The following is a 16,622-nucleotide window of genomic DNA, read 5'->3' as shown; positions in this document are numbered from 1 at the left end:
GGTTGTAAAGACTACAATGCATCAGAAGCAAATACAAGAAGCCTAGCCATTCTATTGACCCCAAATTTAAAAAGAAAGAAATACATGCGAAATATATAAATTCAAGCACATTATTTGTAGCAAATATTCTACCTCAATTCAATATAACTGAAGCATTTCCACCTACTGTTCCATTAACACCAAAAAACAAATAAACCAAATAGAGCAAAAAAGGAATCTCTCTGGGAAAGCAGACATCAAGGCCAGAAACTCAGTATGGAACCTTCAGATGGTGTATGGCAACAATATAGAATTTCAGCCCATTATTCTAATAAAATGGTTTGTGTGCCACCTTCATCTCAGTTAACATTCTAGAGGAAGTCTTGTCATTTTTTCTCCAGAACTGAAGCCCTGGCATTCCATATAAACCAGTGAAATCCACTAATAAGAACTCGAGGGTAAACATTCACATTCTAGATCAAGTATTTAAAAGCCAATACTAACATATCCCATTGACCACAGCTCACACCACAGAGACAAATTTCTTGTTGTATACGAAAGACAAAAAGTTCTTTTTAGTGGGTCCAATAGAGGAGAAGGAAAGTCAAGGCTAGTGAATTTGCATGGTAAAATGATGTAATGGTCAAACACAAAAATTAGGCGTGAAGGAAGTATCTTTGCTGGCTGTCTGACTGCAATTAAAATTTAATGGTGCTTTACAGTCCTCATGTGATGGAGATTACGTACTCCACAAGAAATATAAGATACGGGGATTGCGTACGACACACCTATATATAAGCACGAATCCACCTGTATCTTCTCTCTTCTTACTACATTGTATATGATCTGGAAAAGGCGACAAGAACGATAACATACAAAACTTTGACTAGGTTTGTATCAGCTTAGTTTACCTTCTTGGGAAATAAAAGAACGGAAATATAATCCAGTGCCAGGCATGACATGAAATGACGATTAATATTGACAGAGATTTTCTGTTAGAGAAAGAAGATCGGTGGCTGCTCTTGTTTATATGATCTACCTATGTCGGACAACTGCACAAAAACGTAGATTCCGTGAGAGCTCTTCCGCTAAGAGAGAGAAGTAGGAGTTGATCCAACTTCCGAGTGTTTTGGGAACGGGAAGAAACCAGATGTTGGTCCTGAAATTTTTTATTACTTATTCGTGTTCTTGTATGCAGGAAAAAATGGAGGGAAAGCCGGTGGACGACGAACAACAAAATAAAACAAATCTGTACACAAACTACAAAAAGAGTTTCTTTTTCTTTTTTTTTTTTTTTGGTTTTCCGCTTTTCCTTTCTTCATTTTGGGTTTTTGCTTTTGAAGGGCTTACTTAAACGTTAGGCCTTGAATGCCATGCATGAAGGACATTGTAGGCTGCACCAACCGCCCAAACCCCAATAAAAACAAGCTTGAAATACCCACTTTTCCCAACCAAACACGAAACCAATCTCATCCATTTCAAACGAGGAAACTACGATCCCAAGGGGAAAACATAATGGAAATTGAAAGGAAACGAAATAAAAAAAAAAAATGTCAGAGGCTCAGAACCCAGTGAAATAACCCATTTATACTAGATAACAAAGATAATTCTAATCGGAATTTCGATTCATGGAAGACACAGAAATATAAGTTATCTATAGAGAATGCTAGCGGATGAGGAGTGTTCTGAGACGGACTCTTCTTCATTGGGAGGAGAATCAAACAAATCATGAAAAGCTTCTAGTACTGCTACGACCTGGAGTGTGGGAAGAATTGCGTACCCGCCATGAACGCGTTCAAGGGAGTTGGGTAGAGAGATGAAGGATCAATCAATCCGGCAGAATGAGCCCCGGAGGTAGAGGTCGCCGTCTCGACGGCGGTTGTGGCAGAGGGAGCTACAAGCGCCCGCTGAGAGCCTCCGCCGGAAGAGCTCTCACCGGCAGCCAGTAGATAATGCTGCTGCTCCGGCCCCTGGTCGTATAGGATCCCTTTAAACAAGTGACCGCCGATGTTAACAGAAGTCTGGTACGCGTACTGGTCATCCGGGTCGTCGAGAGGGGTCACGCGGACGCACCGGAATACCGCCGGCTCGCTCACTTCCGAAGGGAAACTTTCCCCTCTTGGTCCTCCTTCAATGGAAAAATAAGAAACAGGAAAGAAACAAAATGTTAAATTCTTCTTCCCTCGTGCTAATTGTGTCCGTCTACTCTTCCCAATATGTCACAAAGCGAAACAAGTTAACGAAGAGAAGAAGAACCACTGACGTGCCAGCCCAGACCCATTACCAGAAACAGTGAAAGCAAGCGGTGAAAGTTGCAGAAGATAAATTTGATGGAGGTATGAACGGTGGAGGGAATCACGCAAACGATTTGATTGCTTGGAGCTTTTATTATTTCAGAGTTTTCACTCGAAAAAAGAGGAAATGAGGGCGGGAGAGCGAGGGGGAGGGAGAGGGAGAGGGAGAGGGAGAGAGAGGGGAGATCAGAGAAGAAGGAAAATCACTGTACCTGACGCGGTGGAAGAAGGGATGATACGAGTGCAGGAAGTGGGATTCTCCCTCTGTCTCTTGGGATTTTCTCCTCTCTGCTGTTGCTGCTGTTGTTGTTGCTGCTGCTGCAAAGCTGCAAGCTGCTGTTGCCGTTCTCTGCGGCGGGACGCGGGGACCCACGTGCTCTTGAGGTGAGTAGGGCATTCGAAGCCCCTACTCTTGCAGCAAGTTCTGCACCGCAGATGAGCACAATCCTTCTTCGCCTGGTTGCCACAGTCTTGACAACTCATGCCGCCTCCCCCGCTATGTCGCATCATCGTCAAGCTCCTCGACGACGAAGACGCCCCCTCATCCGGCGACACGCCCAAGCCACTTGCCGTCCCCACCATCGAGTAAAAGACACTCCGCTGCTGCTGCTGCTGCTGCTGTTGTTGCTGCCATAATTCGAAACCCTTGTGATACGCGGAGGAGATGCTCTCGTCGTTGCTACTGCTCCGGTTGTAAAACAAGTACGTCTCCGGTGGGATCTCTTGGTTTTGGCTGGGTCTCAGTGGGAAACCGGACATTGTCGTCTCCTGTTCGATGAATTTACCGCCAATTGCAGCAGAAAATCCATAGCAAACTCGGCACTACAAAAAAAAAAAAAAAAAAAAGAAACAAAAACCGACTTGAAAGAGGGACCCAAAAACAAAACACACAGAGACGACCTCCTACAAGAATCAGGTCTTTTCGAGTGTCCGGGTTTATGTTGTTTTGTTTAACTTTCTTTCTTTTTTTCCTTTTTTCTCTCGTTTCTCTCTCTGCAGGCTCCCGAGACACACACGTCGGATTTTTTTGGCGCAGCGTCTCTCTCTCCTTCAATTCCCTCCCTGTGCGCGGGGCATTAAAGTCACGGAATTACAGCTCTGCCACGCCGCCATGGCAGCAGCAGCAACCCCTCTGCAACTCCAATTTAAGACAAACCCCCCAAAAACCAACAGAAAACAATTTCTTCACTCCACTTCCTTTCCACCCTTTTTCACTACTCCATTTTCTCTTCTCCTCCTCCCTTCCGTCCCTCGACTAGCGCAAAAAAAAAATTCTCAGCTCCCTCCCTCCCTCAAATCCAATCCGCTCATCCCTCATCCAACGATTCCCGCCTCTCCACGTGTCATTGCATCATCTTTTCCTTATTCGTCCTTGTACCGGAAAACCCGCTACTTTTTCCTTACCGGTCCTTTTTAATTTATTTCGGGACATTCATTATTGCCACTCTATTATTAATTCATTACATTCCCGATTTCGTCCCTAAACCCGAAACGCTACCGAATCGTTAAAAAGGACAAAAGAGAAATTTAAAAAAGACAAATAATAAATAAAGCGGCGAAAGATTTTTTGTGGAAAAAGAGGCGAATTTCCTCGATTCCCGCAAATGACAAACCCCATAAAATAAAAAATAAAAAATAAAAAAGAAAAAGAAAATCCGCGATCGTGTGTGTGTGTGTGTATTTCAGTGGGATTTACAAAGGTCAGTAAATCCTTTTACTATTCCCACCTCGTATTCCTTCCTTTCTCTTTTAAATATATTATTTTTATATCCGTCACCGGCGGCCGGCCTGAAATCGCGCCGTATACAGGCAGCAGCAACGCCGCTTGGAGTTGGACCGCGTGCCATACGGCTAGTCGCTTTTTTTTTTTTCTTTCAAAATCAGATTCCAATTTCCATTATCAATCATATTCGTAATTATTAAGAAAAGATTAAAACCCAGCCCCCCCCCCCCCCCCCCCCCCACCCAGGGCTGGTCGTGTCGTGAAAGGACGATTTTTCCGGTTAAGGAATAATCTAGGTAAGACGAAAATAGAAAAAAATGGAAATTATGTTTTATTTTATTAATGTAAAAATATATATATATATTAAAAAAAAAGGGGGGGAACATGTGAGCTGACAAATAATCGAGCCAGCGTACATCACGTACATGGGGAGATACTAAACTGTGAGATGACATGACTACATATTTATAAGAGACATTTTGAAAAGAGAAATAATATAAATTAAAAAAAGGGAGGGGGGGTATTGAAGAACTGAATTGCAGGGGTGAATGATGTGTGCGATTCCCAATAATTGTGTCTCTGTCTGTCAATCTCGAGCCCAGTGCAGAGAGAGCCGGGGGTTGACTCTCTCCTGTTTCTCTGCTGCCTTGTAAATCCCCAATCTCTCACTATTCTAGAGAGAGAAAGCAAAAAACCAAGTGATATACAAATCCCGATGTTAACTAACTCCTTTTGGGTCACTCAGCGGGAGAATGAAATTGACTCATACGTAGAGAATACATGTAACAGAGTAATAAAATGTAATTTTTTTATTTAATTAAAATTTAGAGTTTATTAGAGAGAGAGAGAGAGAAAATGGAGACAAAAAGGAGAGAAATTTATGGAGGGAGAGAGAAAGAGAGAGAAAGAGAGGAGTGTCACTCTCACCAATTAATTGTGTGATGGGAAGGGGGCATGTGAAGTCAAATATTCCATAAGATTTGCCCACCCCCCCCTACCACCCAAAGTAAAGACCCATCTTTTTCCTTACATGCACTTTCACACGCGGAGCTGCGTCTGATATTTAAAGCTTGAAAACGTAAAGCGGGGGAGCACATCGCCATCCTGTCGCGTCACAGGACGCATCTCCCTCACCCCACAACCACTCGCGCGTGTGTGAAACTCAATGCCCCGAAAATACATGCACGTCCACGTCTGCGTCCGCACGTGAGGACCCCACTGAGGAGTCACGGAGTTCGCCCCCCGCGTGCCTTCCACCACCCCCCAACTTGCATCCCATCTCCGCCTCCACTTTTCATTACTTTTGTCTCTTTCTCTCTCTACCCCCCACCAAATCTTTCCTCCTCTTAAAATACATATGAAAAAGCTTACAAGCAAATTGGGTCTTTTCTTAAATGGTTAATTAAGTTCAATTTTAACTCATTAATTGTTATTAATTAGGTTATCTAATGCTTTGCTTAGCATTAAGAGGGCAAGAGGGAGGGAGAGGAAAGAAAGAAGGGAGTCACATGGTGTCACTCAAATATATGTAAGATTATACAATTATTAGTATTATTAAAGGTAAAATGGAAGTCTTTGTTCCTTCCACACTTTCATCATTTGCTCCTCTTTTCATGTTTGAACTAGCAAAGGCATAAATGCCCCCTTCCCTTCCCCTTCTTAATTCTCCCAAAAGCCACTTACCACATCAAACCTTTGCATCATTATCTCTTTTTTCCCTTCTTTCTCTCTTCAACCATCAATTATTGAAAAACATATAAATATATGAATTATTCTAGAAAAATAAGAGTTAGTAAAGATGAAAAAAATATCTACACTAGACACATTATGGGCATGTAATTTTTTTCACAATGGAGGTAATAACAACACCTGACATTTTTATGTAACACTGAGATGTAAATGTTATATAGAGTTTAGTGTTTTCCATTAAAGGTGATCGGTGGCCTGTTACAACCTTATAGTCCTTTGATGGTCTTCTTTGATAGAGAGGAGGCTATAAAAAGGAGTCTGAACTAGTAGAAGCATGTTTGAACGTTGCCATCGATGAGTATCTGCGATAGACGAGACGATAGACGCCGTAAGTTAAAAATTGATGTCATGTCAGGAGATATGTTTATGAGTTTTATTTATGTTTTTTATTGAGAAATTCATGATATACACATTTCTGATATGTAAAAATAATTCCTTTTGCTCTTCTTTATTTATATTCTTGGGGGGTCATATTTTTTTATAATAAAAATGAGAACCACGTTTAGATGATATAAAACAAAATTTATCTTTCATAATAGCTTAAGAATCATAAGAAAGAGTCCAAGGCACACCAAATATGATGCATGGCCGCAGGGGCGTGTACACATGGGGAAATCCCGTCCTTGTCTGCGGATGGAAGTGTGCGTCTGTTGCGTTAGAAAAGGTTAGGCGGTGCATCACCCACGTGCCTACATGCCCTATCCACGACTATGTTTTGGTCGTCCTGTTCCTCCCATTTGGAACACCCGGCCCCTCCCACACTTGTTATATTCTCTCATTTTCAGTGCGGCCCCTCTCATCACGGCCCTCCATCTTGTCAGACTCTTCTTATTTACTCCTTTTTGTTATAAACGTTATAGTGAGTCTAGACCAGCTCAATTTATATTTCTCCCCCTCGAATTCATTTTATTCATAGTGGCCTCATCAATATGCCTAAGTGAATGATTGGAGACTTGGATCAACTATACTAGGATTATGATTGATTCCAATTCTTTCTTTTTCCCAAGTTGAAGCGAATTTTTAACTTGCATTAATAGAGTAGTAAATGAAGTTTTTTATACGAATTTTTTTTAAAAAAAAAAAGGAAAGAAATTTTTTTAGGATGTCTTATGAAAAGTTTGTGTTTAATACTGAGTTTATCGCCCGAGGCCTCTCTTTTGGGAGGACATTAGCCTCGAGATTTCATTATATTGAGTTTTGATGATAACAAACACCTAAAAACTATCTTGAACAACATTTAAAAGCCTCATTCATGAATTGGCAAAACAAACCATTTGAACAACCACATAGCGTTTAAAAAACTCCACAATAATAGACAAAATGATAGCTCAAGATCAAAGGTTAACTGTCTAAACGCCTACCTTGAGCCGTCTAACCAATCAAGAGAGAGAAAACTCTTTATCAATTTTCATCTACTAGAATATTGAATGACTATCTTCGAGAAGTCTAGAAAAGACAACAAGGAAACATTTCATTGCCAAGAAGACTATTTGAATGGAAGACCTAGTGAGAGAAAAAGTCTATGTAAGGATATATTCGCCTAAGAAGGAAACATTCCATTGCCAAGAAGACTGTTTGAATGGACATGCATTTGCCTGGACGACCTAGAGAAGATTGTTTGAATGGACATGCATCTGCCTGGACAACCTAGTGAGAGAAAAGCCTTTGTAAGGATATGTTCGCCTAAGCATCCAAAGGCTAGTTCAAATAATTTGACAGTTTAGGAAAAGAAAAGTCACTATGAAGAATTGTTCGACCAAGCGTCCATGTTAGCTTCTACAAGAATAAACCTAGAGAGGGGGTGAATAAATTTATCAAAATGTAATAGCTAATTATAACTTCAACTACGATTCCAAGAATTCAAATAGAAATTCACAAATCGACATTGTATTGGATTGTTAATCTACTCCTAAGGTGTTTGTTCCTTAGAGTTAATTCGTTGTGTTTATCAATCAAATAACATCTTTAATAGCATACCAAACTAGTTCCAATTCTAACAACCCAACATTTAGGACCTATGGTTAGCAACTCTAGGAACATGGAATTAGACACATATAGGAATTTTTAGCACCTATCAATCAACTTGTCCAAGACTTAATTGGTTTACAATAGCATGGGTTACTTGCTTTTCAAATATAACTCAATAATGCTTCTTAATAGGCAAATATTACAAATAAATATTAAGAAAAATACACCTAACCTTAAGATGAATCTACTAGTATATTCTGCAGCTCCATGATAATGATTTGAAAATAAAAGGATCTAACAAGGGCTGAAAACTAGATTTAAATGGAAGTCAATTAAAAGAGCACTCAAGGTGCAAATGTCGAACCAAATATGACTTTAAAACCACTTGACATACTTCAACAATCAGGGATCCATGTATTCAATCAAGATTTGAAAAGATGAACAAAAATACTTGGATTAATTAAGAACTCTGAATTTTGACATCCTTTTAAGTTTTGAAGAGGCACAAATTCTGTATGAGGGCTTGGGAGACTTGGAAATCACTACAACAAAGAAGTTTTTGTTAAATAGAAAGGTCCTCCAATGTTTAAAAAGTTAGTTGTTATAAACTGACTTTTTGTCAGTTAGCAAAACAAAGACAAAAATAGGTAAAACTTTTGAAAAAAAATTAAGCTATATTTGCCGCCGAACACAATGGTAGTAAACTTAAAATTTTTGGAGATCTAAAAATCATGGATAGAGGCTTGAAAGGTTGGTAATTAGAATTTGAAAATAACTCCCCCCTACATTGAGTTCGGTGAATTTTTGCAAACTTACTCCCTTCAATATGAGATTTCAAATCAGATTTTACAATTAGATTCTACTCCCTATTACTTGATGATTCATTTACTTATTAACTCTCCCCATTTTGGCATCGTCAAAAACAATATAAACATTCACATGTAATGGATCTTGAGATTGTTAAAATCTAGAATTGTGTGCTTAGAAGGTTTAGGGTTTGAAAGAAGAGAGTGGAAGAAGAATAAGAAGAAGAAGAAGAGAAAGAGATTAAGGGAGAAGAGTCAGCTCATGTGAGACAAAGAGAGGTGAGAAAAGAGAGGATTAGGGCACGCCCTATTGAGCCTTCACCCGAACTTCTTATTTATAAATATGAGGGTTTGTAACCCTAATACGAGTAAAAGAAAGAGATCAACTTATATATAATTATATCCCATGCCACTCACTCACTTAATTACATATAATGCCACTATTTCTTTCATTACTCCCCCCTCAAGCTAGTGAGAGAACATCAAAGATTCCCAAATTGGGACATGTCTATAAAAGAGGCTTTGCACCAATGGCTTTTGTAAAGATGGTTTCTAGTTGATTCTTGGATTGGATGTACTATATGGATATCACACCAACTTGTAATATTTCCCAAAAAAAATGATAATCTATCTCGTTGTGTTTCGTTCTTTTATGAAATACTGGGTAGGTTGCAATATGAATGACTGCCTTATTATCACATAGAAGTTGTATCGGTTTAGTTATCTGGAACCAAAGCTTAGTCATGGTCATAATAGCTCACTTACTGCATGTGCCAAAACCTGTACTTCATTTTTTCACTTGATCTTGCCACCACACTCTATTTCTTACTTCTCCAAGTAACTAGATTGCCACCAACTATTGTTCAATAACCAGAGATGGATTTTCTATCATATGGAGAACTTGTCCAGTCAACATCTACAAAAACCATCTATTTCGGTATGCCCAAGGCTCTTTCTTAGAAAATGCTCTCCAAGGCCACCCAATGAGACTATTGGGATTAATGCATGAATTGACTAATAACACGTACAAAATATGATATATGGGGTCTTGTAGCAATGAGATAGATCAATTTTCCAACAACATCAACATCATTGCCATTTCAACACAATGTTTAATATTCGGTTCCATAAGTGTATCATTTGTCTTACCTCATGTTGCATTCTAAGGCCAACACATAAATACAAAAAACCTCAAAGGAAGGACGAAAAGAGGAAAAGAGAGAGAGTCAATGGACAAATTTGAGCCACGAGGAAAAGGCTTGAATGCTCTACCCCATCCCTTGTGGTAGTTGTGTGAAGATGTTTATAATGACTGCAATTCCCTTAGGGGTGCATGATTCAAAAGGAAAAAAACATAATTGGACATACACCAGCTTGCATAATTACAATTCTATGTTATCTCTATGTAAGTTCTCCTTATTTACTAGTCGTGCCACCCCTATGCACGTGGGTGTCTTTAATCACCTCTTAGCATTCATGTTTCTTATAACAGATAAATAACATATTTCCTTCGTGACATAACTATGCCATGGCTAGATTGGAGAATGCCACTATGATCGTTACCACGTGCCTACTTCCCCTATCCACAACTATGTTTTGGTCATCTTGTTTCTCCCATTTGGAATACCCAATCCCTCACCACTCTTCTTATATTCTCTCATTTTCAGTGCGGCTCCTCTCATCATGGCCGTCCATCTTGTCAGACTCTGTATATATATATATATATATATATATATATATATGTTAATGCACCTTTTGGTTATATCGTTATAAAGAGTCTAGACCAAGTTAACTTATATTTATCCCCCTCAAATTCATTTTATTCAAACTGGTCTCATCAATATGCCCCGATGAATAATTGGAGACTTGGATCAACTATACAAGGATTGGATTGATTGGAATTCATTATTTTCATTATTTTCCTAGTTTTTAGTAAATCCTAAGATGGCTTTATACAACACTTATTTATACTTATTATCCACATCTAAAATAGAAAAAGATCAAATTAATACTTGTTACAAGGTGGGACCAAACCCACCATGACCACATGAGCTAGCACGATGAGTCACCACGTGAGGAGGTATGATGAGTCATCACACGAGCTGGAATCTTTATCACATGAGTTGGAAGATTTGGCAATCTTACTTGATTAATGTAATTGATTTATCTTTCTTTTATTTATGTAAATTTGGATAATCATGATTGATGTAATTAGGGATATTCGAGATCCTAATTTATCCTTGAAGTTTCCCTAAATATGGAATGAAAATAATATAAATAGGGGTCTTGGTTGAAGGGTTCAATCAAACTCTCTACTTATCAACTTGTGGAAGAATTTCTCTCTAGCCTAAATTTTTTTTCTCTCATCTCTCCTCTCTCTCTCTCTCTCTTTCTCTCTCTCTGCTCTTTTCTTCTCCCTCTCTCATCTTTCTTGAGGTTTCAATCATGGGGTCCTAAATTAAACATGGTATCAGAGCATCAAATTTAGGATCCCCACGTCAAAAGAATGCTCTAAGAAGTTATGATCAAAGCAACTCATAGAAGGCTCTTTATGAAGCAAGATTGAAGATTGTGAGATAAATTTTTCATTCTTGTTATTATTACTTCATGCTCTTGGTTTTAAGATCTTTAGAATATGGTTCAGAGATGATATTATTGTTGTCTTCATCTTATAAAATTATTGAGATTTATGCTTCTAGGATTAGAAGAAGTTTACCAAGGTAGTTTTGTCGGTTTGCAAGTTCTTGGTTGAAAATCAGTTTATGTTGAGATTTTCTACATAAAAAGTTATAATTTTTGTGGAAACAAGAATTTCATGATGAAGAAAAATATTCTTGAACCTATTATGAGTGGTTTTTTATCCACTGGATTTCAAAAATCTAATTACTTAGTTTCTATGCTAGGCTTCTCCATTAAGCGAGTTGTTTGAAGAACTCTACTCGGTTTTGTGATTTTTTGAAGAATTTTTTGAGAGCCATGAGCTGGCTGATTGTTCTTGGAAAATCAAGATTAGAATATTTTGGTTTACATAAAAGGAATCAAACACAAAATAATAAAGGAAGTGGTCCTTTAAAAGTCTAGTTGTCGCCAATCTATTTGAAGAAAGATTGTTGTTTTTGAAGATCTCACAATATCTTCTTGACTAGGCCTGATTTTTTTTTTATCAATCATATATTTGGAATTATATTGGAAAGATCTAATTCGGAATTTCTACCTTACCTTACTCAATCTCATGCTTATTGATTGATTTTTGCTATTATCTACAAGGAAGACTAGAGAATTAATTATTGAAATTTTTGGCTAGCAAGTTGACTGGCCTAAGAGGGTTCCCTCCTTGCCTAAAGACTTGATAAGTTCGGGTTCTCCTCCCATCTACCCGAGCTAGTCTTGGCTGCACTTGAATCTCCAAGCAGCGTACTTAGGCTACTTCAAATTTGAGTACATCATTACCCTTGAATTACCTCTTATGGTTGAAGAATAGATAGGTAACAATAATGATATTCTCAATATTACTACCATACCCTTGTGAGGGATATCAAATTTCTTGAGCTGGTCCATATCGGTTCAACATTTCCTTATAACATGGGACCTACTTGGTCACCTCACCAAACTTGGGCCACCCATTGATGAAGAAGATGTTGCTTATATTAAATGGTTGAAAAATGACAGTTTGGTAATTAGTTGGTTCATCAATAGCATGGAAGAACATGTCTCCAACAATGTTATTCATCTCGACACTACCAAACAAATTTGGGAGACATGTGCTAAGTTGTACTCTAGATTTGACAACTTCCACATGCTATGATATTCTCTAAAGAATGTTCAACACTAAACATGGAGAAAATATTCATAAATATTTGGCTCGTTATAGAGGCCTTCTTAAAAAATGGAAGCTAGCTCAGCCTACCTCCACCAATGTCTCTATCAAAGACAAGCAGAAGGAAACCTTAGCCATTGCCATTTGCCTAGCAAACATTAAGTCATATCTCAAAGTAGCTAAAAGTCAACTCCTTAGTGCCTATGCTATTCCCACCTTTGATGATGTACGTATTCCAAACTCTTCTTCTCCTTCTGCTACTGAAGTGTCATCCGCTATGTACTCCAGGTATAGAGGAACATCAACTGACCGTGACCGAGGTCGTGGAAGAAATAATAGAGGAGGACAAGGAGGAGGTGAAAGGAATGGTATTTTCAGAACAGATGGTAGGGAAAGCACCTATTGTGGGAAATATGGCCACACTATAGATCAATGTTTTAAAATTCATGGCATACCGGATTGGGTTAAGACTAATCAAACCTCAATAATTGATACAAAGGAGGACCAGCCTACCCAGCAATAGAAAGAAAACCTTTACTAATGATGAGTATGACTTATTCTAGAAAATTAAAACTCTAATGGTCTCTCCTCCAAGTTCCTTCTCAACTACTACTACCACCACCGCTTCAGGTATGCTCTTTGTCACTTCCTCCTTTTTTTCCTAGAAAATTGACTCAGGGGCCTCCGAGCATCTCACAGGTAACAAAAATCTACTCCACTTAGTTTCTCCTTGTCTCTCGAATAAATTTGTTATCATAGCTAACGGCTCCCAAACTAAAGTTCACAGGAAAGGATCCACCTCTGTTACACCATCACTTCTACTCACAGATATTCTTTTTTTCCTACCTTTCTCTTGAAACTTTTATTTGTTAGTCAACTAACACAATATTTCAATTGCTTAATTACCTTCTCAACCACTTTGTGTGTGTTTCAGGATCTTATAACGAAGTAGGTGATTGGTGGAGGCCGTGAGCAAGGGGGGCTTTACTACCGGGACATGCCTCAAATAAATGTCGTCTCAACCAAGGAAACTGAGACAAGTTTATGACACAATTGATTGGGACATCCATCTGCATAATCTCTTTGTCTTCTTTTTCCTACTTTTAATGGTAGGTTAAATTTAAATTGAGAAGTGTGTCAACTGAGCAAACACCAGAGAACCACATACTCACCTCGTCTAGAACTTAAAAGTGTTGCTCCTTTTACAATGATCCACACAGATATATAGGGATCCTTGAGCATCTCAAACATTGCCCGAGACAAGTACTTTATTACCTTTATTGATGATTTTACTTGTACCACAGGGCTATTTCTTTTTAAAGAGCGATCTGAAATACCATCCATATTTAAATCCTTTCATGCTATGGTTGTCACTCAATTTGGTAAAAACACCAAAGTACTTAGGTCCGATAATGCCAAAGAATATACTTATAGAGATCTTGACTATTTTTTTCAAGAGAATGACATTATCCATCAAACATTTTGTGCCTACACCTCCAACAGAATGTAGTAGAACGGAAGAACCGTCACCTTCTTGAGGTAGCTTGCAACTTATTTTATACCATAAAAGTCCCATACTTTTATTGGTTGCACGCCATCCTACTACATGCTTTCTTATAAATAGGCTACCCTCTTCCCTTCTCGATCATAAATCCCCATATTCCTTATTGTTTCCACATGGTGATCCTTTTTTGCTTCCTTTGAAAGTCTTCTGTTGGACATGCTTTGTTCATATTACCTCCCCACAACATAGTAAACTTGATCCAAAATTTGTCATGTGTATCTTCTTAGGATACTTTCGCACGTAGAAATGTTATATTTTCTACAATCCCACTCTCCAAAGGTTACTTGTGTCCAGGGATGTAACTTTTTTTGAAGACTCTTCATACTACTCTAACAATGTTTTTCCAGGTCTCTCTTCTATACCTGCTTCTCCTCGACCAGTTGTGCTCCGTGCTACGGAAACTATTCAACCCCCTGAAGCGCTGACTGACACCACACTTGCAGAGTTTGTGGATCCCATCGAGGTAAGGATATCTTCTCATGTTCCTTTTGGACCAAAATATGATATTCGACCCATTCCCTTAAGAAAAGAACCCATAACTTGCACTAGGCCCATCGTTTACTACTTCATGTTATCAATTTCTTGCGTCTATCTCCTCCATCTCAATCCCACAGTCCTATCAGGAGGCTTTGAATCATCTAGAGTGGAAGGCGACAATGGATGAAGAAATACAGACACATTATGAGAATCAGACATGGGCTCTAGTTCCTCTTCCATCAGGAAAAAAACTCGTCGACTGTAAGTGGGTCTTTACAGTTAAACACAATCCGGATGGGTCAGTTGCTCGCCTTAGGGCTCATCTCGTTGCCAAAAGCTATACGCAGTGTTATGGGATCGATTATGAGGAAACATCCTCTTCGGTGGCCAAAATTAACTCGGTACATATTTTATTATCTTTTGCTGCTAATCCTTCCTAGTCGGTCTATCAGCTTGATGTGAAAAATAATTTTCTCAATGGGGATATAAAGGAAGAAATTTCTATGCAACTACCACCTAGATTTGTGGTTGAGGGGGAGTCGGTATATTGATTGAAGAAATCCCTTTATGGCTTGAAACAGTCTCCTCGTGCATGGTTTGATAAATTTAGCCAAACACTCATACTGGCCGGATTTTATAAATGTTCCATAGATCACTCCATGTTTCTTAAAGACACACCTCAAGGGAAAATGATCTTGGCCATATATGTTGGTGATATTGTCTTAACCGAAAGTGATCTCGAGGGCATTCGGGAAACCAAGGAAAAGATATATGAAGAATTCAAGACAAAAGATCTTGGACTACTTAAATACTTTCTAGGTATTGAAGTACTACAATCCAAACATCGGATTATATTATCTCAAAGGAAGTATGTCATTGATATATTGGAAGAGACATGAATGATGAGGTGTAGACCAATAGAAACCCCTATGGATTCCAATACAAAATTATTTGCAAGCATTGGAGAAGATATGGATATCGTAAAATATCAAAGACTAATGGGGAAACTCATTTATCTCTGTGTAACAAGGCCGAATATATCATATGTAGTAAGTGTTGTGAGTCGATACATACACAAACCACAACTTACTCACTGAAAAACACTAGAAAGAATATTGCGATATTTGAAAGGAGCTCCAGGAAGAGGGCTTCTCTATAAGAACCATAGTCACTTCATCATAGAAGGGTTCTCAGACATAGACTGGGCCGGATCCCCAGATGACAGAAAGTCTACTTCAGGATATTGTACAATGGTTGGAGGAAACTTGGTAGCACGGAGAAGCAAAAAGCATAATGTAGTTGTAAGGTCCAATGCAGAAGCAGAATACAAGACCATGACACACACAGTTAGTGAGCATCTATGGATCAGATCCCTTCTCACTAAATTAGGATTCTATAAAGAAGCCCCTATGGATCTACAATGCGATAATCAGGTGGCAATACATATCACCTCAAATTCGGTCTTCAATGAGAGAACACAACACATTGAGGTAGACTGCCATTTCATACGAGATAAATTCTAAGCCAACATATTATCTCTCAAACATGTCTCCTCACAAGGGCAAGTTGCAGGCATTCTCAACAAACCAGTCACTCATAAGATCTTGTCCACCATCTGCATCAATCTGGGCATTTACGATGTTTTCTCGCCCCTAGCTTGAGGGTGAGTGTTACAAGGTGGGACCAAACCCACCATGACCACACGAGCTGGCATGATGAGTCACCACATGAGGTGGCATGATGAGTCATCACACAAGCTGGAATCCTTATCACATGAGTTGGAAGATTTGGCAATCTTCCTTGATTAATGTAATTGATTTATCTTCCCTTGATTTATGTAGATTTGGATAATCATGATTGATGTAATTAGGTATATTAGGGATCCTAACTTATCTCTAAAGTTTCCCTAAATATGTAATGAAAATAGTATAAATAGGGGTCTTGGTTGAAGGGTTCAATCAAGCTCTCCACTTTTCAACTCGTGGAAGAATTTTTCTCTAGCCTAAAGTCTTTTTTCTCTCTTTTCTCTTCTCACCTCTCTACTCGAGCTCTCTCTCTCTCTCTCTTTGCCCTTTTTCTTCTCCCTCTCATCTTGCTCGAGGTTTTAATCATGGGGTCCTAAATTCAACAATACTTATTGTCCAGTTCGATATCACAAAGTTGAAGCGAATTTTTACTTGCATTACTAGAGAAGTAAATGAATCTTTTTATACGAAATTAAAGAAAGGGAAAACTTTTTTGAGGA

The 16,622-nt window shown here is 38.7% G+C and overlaps 1 protein-coding gene across 1 annotated transcript; it reads right to left on the bottom strand.

Moving 5' to 3' along the window:
• Positions 1–1,356: 1,356 nt before the first annotated feature.
• Positions 1,357–3,423, bottom strand: LOC137939077 (protein EXPRESSION OF TERPENOIDS 1-like). Its single transcript, XM_068784260.1, has 2 exons — positions 2,486–3,423; positions 1,357–2,107 (listed from the first exon to the last, which is right to left on the bottom strand). The coding sequence occupies exons 1-2, from the start codon at positions 3,030–3,032 to the stop codon at positions 1,728–1,730; spliced, it is 927 nt and encodes a 308-aa protein (XP_068640361.1). The 5' UTR covers positions 3,033–3,423; the 3' UTR covers positions 1,357–1,727.
• Between the last annotated feature and the right edge of the window lie 13,199 nt (positions 3,424–16,622).

The sequence above is a fragment of the Aristolochia californica genome, unplaced genomic scaffold (genome assembly GCF_029961685.1).
Source record: "Aristolochia californica isolate CCGP_79_NKW_82.1479 unplaced genomic scaffold, dmAriCali1.0.hap1 SCAF_8, whole genome shotgun sequence".
Lineage (NCBI taxonomy): Eukaryota > Viridiplantae > Streptophyta > Magnoliopsida > Piperales > Aristolochiaceae > Aristolochia > Aristolochia californica.
Note: the sequence above shows the minus strand (reverse complement) of the source record. Positions and strands in the feature narration are given on the sequence as shown.